Here is a 9,712-nt window from a genome sequence, read left to right as displayed (position 1 = left end):
AAGACAGTGAACAATACTGAACATGTGAAAAAATTAAACATTCTGACATGAACTGAAATGTTTCTTCTAAATAGTGAGTGAGTGAGTGTGTATTTATGCCGCTTTTTGCAATGTTCCAGCAATATCACAGCGGGGGACACCAGCAATGGGCTTCACACATTGAACCCATGTGGGGACTCGAACCCGGGTGTTTGGCGTGATGAGCAAACTCTTTAACCACAATGATACCCCACTGCCCCTCTCCTGAAATAGACTTACCAGAGTCAAATATTACATATATATTTAAATAGGACAACAAAGCTGAGATATTACTTAATGATGAAATGGAATAAGAGGAGACAGGCACTGAACATTCTTTTCTGCTTGTTTCAGCAACAATTTTTCTTCATTTATTTTCAAATTTCTTTCATTTATAGCAAGATTTCTTTCCTCAATACTGAGTCGCTGGATTTCTACTGACAGCAACTGCTGCAGGATCTCCACTTTCCTTTCCTCTAAAGCTATCAATTTGTCTCTTGTGGTTGGAATTTGTCCTGAAAATATGAGTAGTATATTTCAGTACATCAAATCAAATTGAAACATGAATAAAGGTAATGAAGGTTTTTTCCATAATCAAAGTACACAATATATATATGTGAAAGATTTTGGAGATTTTTTTTTTCTCACCTTATAACATGTTTTATAATATTGAGTGAACTGACAAAAGTGACATTTATATGGGAAGTGAGAGGAGTTGAAAATCTTTTTAGACAACAAAGCTACCTTTTTTTTATTTACTTAGTATTTTTTCACTGGTCTTACATGTTATAAATCTTTGAGTGAATGGTCAGACCTGTCATATAGTTGAATTATCGTGACAAGTTATGTCAGATCAATGATATTTTAATACCTTCCACGGCTAGTGCAGTCTGAACAACTGCTGTTTTCTGTTGTGACTCCAGCTGTGGTGGTGATGGTGGTATAACGAACACTGACTGCTCATCAGGTAGACAGGCATTTGTCAGGTCCTTGGGAACAACTGAAAGAAAATGAACAATCAGAGTGTATAAGTTTTCATGCAACTGACATATTTATGTGTGACATTGACTACACTAACATCTTACAATTGTTTCAATGATATAATGTCGAATATATTTGTAAGCGGAATCTTTATCACTGGTCATTTATAATTAAATAAGAATTAATGTTGATATGTTTTTCTATTTTATGAATTCAGATTTTTTTAACTTACATTCATTAACATGACTCTCCAATCCACCTTCACAACCATCAATTTGACAGGAGGGAATCAGTGATACAATCTGTAAATCAATTTCAAAGATTTGTAACACATAACAATGAAACATGAATAATGTTTTATGTAGTAACCCTGTTCATGATAGATGTGAATATATGTATCAAATGTGAAAACAATACATACAAGTGATTACAATATATGCTGTGAATGTGTCATTTAGCCATTTAATCTTTGATATGCCAATGTCATCATATTTAACCGCTCTTCAACTTCATTAAGTGGTTGAGGTGGTGGTCCCCCTCCTGTTGCACTAATCTCTCTTTTTAGTGAGGCAGCCTGCCTTTTTGCTTGGCTTCTGAATACCAGATTATATCACAGTTTGAATTTGCAAGAAAGTACATTGGATTAGTGTCAATGTTTAATAAAAGTATTTCATCATCGCTTGACACTCTTAGTATTGTATATGGTCTCATATAGTAAGCAAATTTGTCTAAACATAGGCAATCCAAAATTAGTTATTGACATGTTCATATCAGCCAGAAATATGTCAGTTGTTTTTTTTTACATTGATTGATGCTGCTAAAAACATTCTTCAATATTTATATATATTATGTTAACAGTACTGGGTTCATTTTGTTTTGAATACATATCATACCATTATCAGATATGGCCAATGCACTTACTTAATGTCAGTCCATTTCTTCTTGATCTCCTTCTCATCGCGTTTGACCAAGCTGTTGGCACAGAATCTATTACACAAAATGACATAACGTCACCAAATAATATCAAAATTTTGTTATAATGTTTAATTACTACACATTGTACAAATTGATACCACTGTACTATATATATAATGTATGACGTTAAATATTGGATAATAATTACTTGCATAAAAAAAATAAAAATACTTACACAATTTTTATCATAAGGCACAGAGATGAATTACTTGACAAAATGTTTGTACATTTATTTTCTATTTCTCAGCTCATGTTAGCATGGGTAATATAAATCCTAAACAAATTATTACAAAAAATACGATAAGGCACAAGGCATAATAATACTTAATGTAACAAAATGTAAACACACGACTCATGGGAGGAATCAGGTTTTCCCCTGACTATAAATAGTCACTGTCGCCTGACAAATAACAAGGAAAAAGATCGTGCATGGACTTACTCTACATGTAATCACATATATATGACACAATAAACAGTGGTATCTTAATTATTCTTGGTTAACGCACAGTGTGTTAGGGTAGCCTAGTAGTTACTTGCTTCTGAGCGATGTCGGTCCATATCTTCTTCTTTTGCACATTTGTCACGGTGTTGCAAAACGCCGAAAATAAAATGTGATGATGTTTCTCCACTTCTTGAATAAATATGTCCACTTCAATAGGCATCCAGTTTACTTTCCTGATGCGTTTATGTTTTGGAGGTGAGTCCATGGCGCACAGATGACAGGTATCGTCTGCCCGTCAATGTAGGTCAAGGGAATTCCCTTATGACGTCACGGGAAAAACACCCGACTCTTTCCATCTCCGACAGAAGAGAGCTCCCTGTCTTAGCAGCGACACCTGCCGTAGCTGGGACACGGATACGATAGGTTTCAAGAATAGCTCTTATGGCAGTCGTAATATTTGTCGTAAGTCGCTAAGATTTGTCTTAGCTAAGACAAATCTTAGCGACTTACGACAAAAATTACGATGGCGCCACATTTCAGTTATGAAGTTATAAGTCAGTCATAGATGTCCATGAAGCCTTATACAATGTTGATGCTGGAATCACAGGTCTATCAACCGGTCCTTGGAAGTATATCGCAAATATGTATTTGCTGGTGTATACATTTCAATATCTTTGGTCGAATGTATCTGAAGGTCAGCGTAAAACAAAACTCCCTTATATAATTAGTTTATGTAGTATATGATTTGGCGCCAAGCACGTATAACGAACGTTATACATCAGTCTAAGACTTAAGATAATTCGGGCATTATCATCTGTCTATTAGACAATGTTTAAAATCCGAACATACGGTGCCTCACAATCATTTTCCAAAAAACAGATGCCACGACACTAGTCTATGTGTGCCTATATTATCATAAATATTATCACCCTTTTTACATTTGATATTCTTTTCAACTAAGCCGTACATTAGTCCGTATTATTCCATTGTTGCTAAAATAGAAGCGACAAAACCATTTCCATATTCTGCAAATAGATGCAGTCGATCATGAGATGTGTTTACGAATCACTATCAAATAGTGACAATATCAGGTGTTCGCGAAACTGTGAACGTATCCTACCCCATCAGCGGCACCCGTCACACACACGTGCAAAGGCAAGTCAATTGTTCACCTGACAAAAATACGGGAGCATACGGTACAAGTCACTATAAGGAATTGTATCGGACATCTTTTTTGTTATGGATGTGTCAAATTTGGAAATGACCTCCACATGTCTACCATAACACTTTTTGAAAGTTTTACCGAGGCCTTGAATGTTTTAACATTTATCGTATAACACTCTTTAAAAACTTGGTAGAAAGAGCTTGCTCGATTGTATCTCAAAAGTTATGAAATGTAAACAGTAAAGGCTTGAGCCGCTGGAATGTTGCGCGACATGAAGAGAAAGTTGACTATTGGAACGTTGAAGTCATACCTCATGTCAAACAGTCTTGTCGAGAGTCTTTTGTCATTCTGAATCTTTATGCATAGATCAGAATATGAAACAGGGGAGGCGGTCTCACTGGTCTCCTATATTTCTAGTTCAGGTTGGTAGATCAGTGGAAGGAAAATGGCTATTTGGTGGTTATTAAACGATATCAGATCAACGATATACCTGAAGCTTAAGTTAAGTTTGCCAATCCGAGAAGACATTCCGATTCCTATGCATATAGAAACAGCTCCGCAAGAAGGGGAGCACAACTGGTGCCCATGGGTATGCCTAAATGTCTGACCCTCAAATTTTACAAGGCTCCTCAAATTTATTGTCATGTTCGTATAATATACATGACTAAAGCATTATATTGTAAATGAATAAATGAAGTTTCTATAGATTCTATGATATTTGTAGAAAGGAAAGGTAACCTACAAAGTTGTAATATATATGAACAGCTTAAATATTGCTGATTGAGCGTAAATATATAAACTCTCAGGATCGACCGATTTATAAATAAAATACATTGTGCTGTACAGACCTACACGGTACAATAGCTGACCAAATGCATGATTAGCCAAGTTAAGATAATACACTTGTTTTGTACACAGCTGTGACAACGCACTGTATTATTAAAATAGCTGACGAAATGCATGATTAGCCAAGTTAAGATAATACACTTGTTTTGTACACAGTTGTTAGGGCAAACTGACACACATGAACATAACCATATTTACCTCAAGGTTCAACCTATTCATGTGTGAAAAAATGCACCGTACATCATGATGAAGCCGCATTATACATTTATATGTATTTGTAAAACACAAAACCAATGAAGCGTAGCGGCGGCCATGCAGCTTCAATATCTTAATAAGTTATATCACTGAAAATTAGTCAATGTGTTTATACAATAAACAAAGATCTGGGCAGATATGTCTCATTTTGGCCTTCAACTTATTCAGTGCTTTTAATCGCAAGTACGGGAAGCACAGAATAAGCTGACTGACCCCTAATTCATATGGCAGGACACTAGCTACATGGGCTTCCCGATCCTGACGATCAGGAACCGTCCATAGGGATGTCCGGGTCCACGGCCCCAGGAAAACTAATCCTACCATTAGGTCCTCGCCTTTCTAACCGCGGGTCAATGACCTACAGGTTACTTCACTGGCCTTCCTAACCGCGGGTCAACGACCTACAGGTTACTTCACTCGCCTTTCTAACCGCGGGTAAACGACCTACAAGTTACTTCACTCGCCTTTCTACCCGCGGGTCAACGACCTTCAGGTTACTTCACTCGCCTTCCTAACCGCGGGTCAACGACCTACAAGTTACTTCACTCGCCTTTCTACCCGCGGGTCAACGACCTACAAGTTACTTCACTCGCCTTCCTAACCGCGGGTCAACGACCTACAAGTTACTTCACTCGCCTTCCTAACCGCGGGTCCACGATCTACACGTTACTTCACTCGCCTTTCTACCCGCGGGTCAACGACCTACACGTTATTTCACTCGCCTTCCTAAGCGCGGGTCAGCGACCTACAAGTTACTTCACTCGCCTTTCTAACCACGGGTCCACGACCTACAGGTTACTTCACTCGCCTTCCTAACCGCGGGTCCACGACCTACAGGTTACTTGACTCGCCTTCCTAACCGCGGGTCCACGACCTACAAGTTACTTCACTCGCCTTCCTAACCGCGGATCAACGACCTACAAGTTACTTCACTCGCCTTTCTAACCGCGGATCAACGACCTACAAGTTACTTCAATAGCCTTTCTAACCGCGGATCCACGACCTACAGCTGACCTTTCTTGTCTACCATACCCAGGGTTTGCGACCCTTATACTAATCATGGGTTTACGACCCTCCTGCAACTGAAGTAGCCCCAGCCGTCCCCCAGGGGACGGATTTATAACATGATATTGATTTAATAACAATTAAAACCTAAACATAACATGAAACAAACACATGCCAAGTGTTCGTCTGCTTGCGATACGAGTCATACGGCAGCTTCGTACTGCACATTAGATTTTACACGCTAAATTTGCGGCATCAGAGGTACAAAATTATTTCAACAACATAATACATATAATTGCTTATCATGAATATATACGGAACAGTTAAAAGTAATACATATACATGTACACTGTAAATGTATTCACTTCAAAGACGTATACGACCTTCGACCTTCGCGAGCGAGTTGAATGACCCAGGTCTATAAATGTAGAACGGGTGTATAAATGTTTGTATTTGGTAATATGTAGGTTTGATTAAATTATGCATTAGAAAAAGAGCTGACTTGATGGGGGATGTGACGTTAGCCAACTGAGACTGTACGTGTGGACACGGATTAACCTTGCTGTGTCATCTACTTACTTACTTATATCGGAGATTTTACGTGCGCTTTCCGACTGAGGGGCGTATGTCGCACACGGGCCCGCCAGGCCATTTAATGTTTCCGAAAGGGGGAAAAGGAAGTGGTGGTGCAACCCGGGGGTTGGGGTGTGTGTGTGTGTGTGTAGGGGGGGGGGGGGGGGGTAGGGTTGCTTATATAGTAATTTTGAGATTTAGAGAATTAGACTGAATGCCAAGAGTGGGCAGGGGGAGAAATAAGGGAGCTGTGTGGTGGTGGGTGGTTTGTTAGTTTATGTGATTTTGGTTTTATTAGTTTATTTGGGGTTTAAATGCGACTAATTAGTCCAGTTTTAATTAAGTATATGCCTAAGGCTTTGAATTTTTCTAATTTATTTTGTGGATTTAGGATTGATTCTAGAGTAAGTGCAGTATTAAGATTTAGGGTGGTTTGTAGTGTTGTTCGGTGTGTATGGTAGTGTGTGCAGTGGATGAGTACGTGTTCTGGTGTTTCTTGTTGTTTGCAGTGTGGGCAGGTTCCTGTTGCGTGTAGTTCAGCTATTTTAAGGTGGTTATTTAGTTTGGTGTGGCCTGTTTGTAGTTTAGTGATTATTCTGTCGATTTTTTTGGATGGGTGTAGTAATTTTGGTTTAGTTAGGGTTTTTTAAAGAACTTTTTCTGATTTGGCTATTTGAGTTTAGGTATATATTTTGCCATTTTTTGGTGATTTTTAGTTTAGTGACACTTTTAATTTCTGATTTTGAGATAGGTAGGTTTAAGCTTATTTCTGGGAGTTTAAGGGATAATTTGGCTGCTTTATTGGCGTTTTCATTGCCAAAGATTCCTACGTGGGCGGGGATCCAAATGAATTCTATTTGTTTGCCTGTCATGGTTAAGTAGTCTGAGCTTTTGAGTATTTGGTTTATTAGTTTGGGGCGTTTTTTGTGTTTTTATTTTTGAGGGCTTGCAGACCACTGAGGGAGTCGGTTAGAATAAGGATTTTATTTTAGATCGCTGATTGTGTAGGGCTGAGGCCATGCCCATTAGTTCGGCTGTGAATATGGATTGGTTGTTTGGGAGTCGGTAGGATTGGGTGAATTTAGTTGGTTGTGCGATGTGGACTCCGAAACCTGTGTGTTTGGAGATCAGATCTGAGGATCCGTCTGTGTATACATGTATGTGACACCAATTAGGCCAATTTTCGTGAATGTGTGCTAGTGTGGTGGTTTTAGCGATGTTAGGGTCAGTCTGTGTATTTAGTGTATTGGCTAGTGTTGTGTCTATCTTAGGTATTTTAAGTTTTGGGGTGAATATATTTGATTGTTTACGGTTTTGTTTGAGATTACTTATTTTGTGTTCATTTAGGTTGGGGGGGTTGGGAGGTAATCCCTCGAAAAGGTCGTTGATCATAATATTGAAGAGTGTGTGGCTCAGGATGCTGCCCTGGGGAGTGCCATTTTCTAGGGGACACTGGTCCGACAGCGTTTAGTCTATGCCCACGGGATTTTGCGGTTTGTGAGGAAACTTTGAATGTAGTTTATGATTTGACCCTTTAGTCCTATTTTTTGTAGTTTTTGTATTAGCCCATTGTGTCAAACCATGTCGAATGCTTTGGAGACGTCTAGAAAGATGCCTTTGGTATATTGTTTGCTGAGTTGTCCTGCTCTAATCGGGCGAGGTTATCTAGGGGTTGAGCGGCCAGGAGTGAAACCGCTTTGGTCTGGATTGATTATGTTGTTTTCTAAATAGTATTGTAGCCTGTTTTTTGCCATTGATTCCATTACTTTGCATAAGTTAGAAGTTAGGGAAATTAGTCTGTATGAGTAAGCCTGGTCAGCTGGTTTGTTTGGTTTGGGGATCGGTATGACCAGAGCTTGTTTCCAAGGTGATGGGACCTGTCCGTTTAGATATATGAGGTTATAGAGTTTTAGAACAGTTTGTAGCAGTTTTGGGGTTAGTTGTTTTATTATCTGGTAGGAAGTGAGGTCTAAGCCTGGGGCTGTGCCCTTTTCCCTATTTTTGAGGACGTGGAGTAGTTCTTCCATTGTGTATGGGAGATATATTTCTAGGTTATTATCTTTTGGTTCTTTGGTAAATTTGGTTTCTGATTTTAGTTATTCCTGGAATTTTAGGTTGAAGTTGCTGTTACTACTAACGGCCGAAAAGTGGTTTGCTAGGTTATTTGCTTTTTGAGAGGGGTTGGTTGAATTGTTTATGTTGGGAGTTTTTTATGACGTTTAATGACCCTAAAGGCGTGGATTTTGCGCCAGACCGTTTTGGCGTCCGTGTGGTGAATAATTTCTTTGCAGAATGTTTTCCAATTTCTTGTTTTAGCTGTTTTGACTAGGCTTTGTACTTGGTGGTTTCGCTCATGTGCTATCTTTAGATGTTTGAAGTCACGTTTGGCTTTATTGAATGCGGTTTTGCGTTTACGTATAGTTTGTTCAATTTCTTCGTTCCACCACGGAACCGTGGGTTTTCCTATTTTAGTTGTGGAAAAGGGGATGGAGCTTTTGGCTGCGTTAATTATAAAGTCTGTTAGGTTTTGGCAATATGTTTCGGGGTCGTTACTTTCGATATCCTCTAGTTTAGCCTGGTTGCAGATTTCCTGAAAGTTGCCCCAGTTAGCTTTGTTATAGTGAAATTTTGGTTTCTGATTTTGAGTTGGTGTTGGGATGTTTAAGTCTCCTATAGTTATATTTATGGGGAAGTGATCACTGCCTCGTGGTACTCCGTGTACATCCCATTGAATGCTTTGGGCTAGATCTGGGGTGCGTATAGTAAGATCGATAGCCGACATTTTGTAGTGGATTTTGTCGTATCTAGTGGGTTGGTTGTTATTTAGAAGTATTAAATCGTTTTCTTCTATCCATTCTGAGATTAGTTTGCCATGTTTATCTATTTTGTCTGCTATGCTCCAGTTTGGGTGGTGGGCATTGAAGTCTCTTAGGAAGATTGTTGATTTATTTCCTATTTGGATGAGCGTGTCTAGATCCTCTGATTTAACTTGTTTTTCTGCCCAGTGGTATATTTTTTTAATTATTTTGATTGTAATTTGTATGCCATTTGCTTCTAAGTTTGGTGTGTTTATTTTGATTTCTTCCTAATTTATGTCTTCCCTGACGTAAATGATTAGGCCGCCTCCGGCTCTACCTGGGTTTGTTTTGGCTCGGTCGGTCCTAACTGAGTTAAAATTTGGTAGAGTAAATTTAGTTCTGGCAGAGAATTTAGTTTCTTGTATGCAGGCAATATGTGGACCTTTGTCTAATTTAAATGTTGCTTTTAGTTCTTGGCCGTGGGAGGCAAGTCCGTTGGCATTCCATTGAAAGATGTTTAGTCCCTCCATTTTGGGGGATGGGTGGTTGGTAGTTTTTAATTGAAATTTATTTTAATTGGTAACTTCCTTTAGTTGGTGGTTGGAGAGGTCGAAAGGGATAGTAAAGAAGATTACAGAAAGTACAGAAATCGTA

The 9,712-nt window shown here is 38.8% G+C and overlaps 1 protein-coding gene across 1 annotated transcript; it reads right to left on the bottom strand.

The window, feature by feature from the left end:
* Positions 1–312: 312 nt before the first annotated feature.
* On the bottom strand, positions 313–2,689 carry LOC139464488 (myb/SANT-like DNA-binding domain-containing protein 4). The gene is made up of 7 exons (XM_071246014.1): positions 2,512–2,689; positions 1,921–1,986; positions 1,497–1,592; position 1,369; positions 1,232–1,301; positions 890–1,018; positions 313–533 (listed from the first exon to the last, which is right to left on the bottom strand). Exons 1-7 carry the CDS (start codon positions 2,679–2,681, stop codon positions 313–315), a joined length of 753 nt encoding a protein of 250 aa, XP_071102115.1. The 5' UTR covers positions 2,682–2,689.
* Between the last annotated feature and the right edge of the window lie 7,023 nt (positions 2,690–9,712).

Source organism: Haliotis cracherodii, unplaced genomic scaffold (assembly GCF_022045235.1).
Source record: "Haliotis cracherodii isolate W230 unplaced genomic scaffold, xgHalCrac1.p SCAF_17, whole genome shotgun sequence".
Lineage (NCBI taxonomy): Eukaryota > Metazoa > Mollusca > Gastropoda > Lepetellida > Haliotidae > Haliotis > Haliotis cracherodii.
The sequence above is the reverse complement of the archived record's forward strand: the minus strand, read 5'-3'. Positions and strand labels throughout refer to the sequence as shown.

What these genes read in the sequence shown, in the direction of transcription:
- LOC139464488 (XM_071246014.1), bottom strand. Translation starts at nt 2,681, where the DNA reads ATGGACTCACCTCCAAAACATAAACGCATCAGGAAAGTAAACTGGATG. An exon ending in TGGACCGACATCGCTCAGAA is followed by an intron (nt 1,987 to 2,511) that starts GCAAGTAACTAC and finishes TTTGTGTAATAG; the next exon opens with ATTCTGTGCCAACAGCTTGG. An exon ending in GACTGCACTAGCCGTGGAAG is followed by an intron (nt 534 to 889) that starts GTATTAAAATAT and finishes TCATATTTTCAG; the next exon opens with GACAAATTCCAACCACAAGA.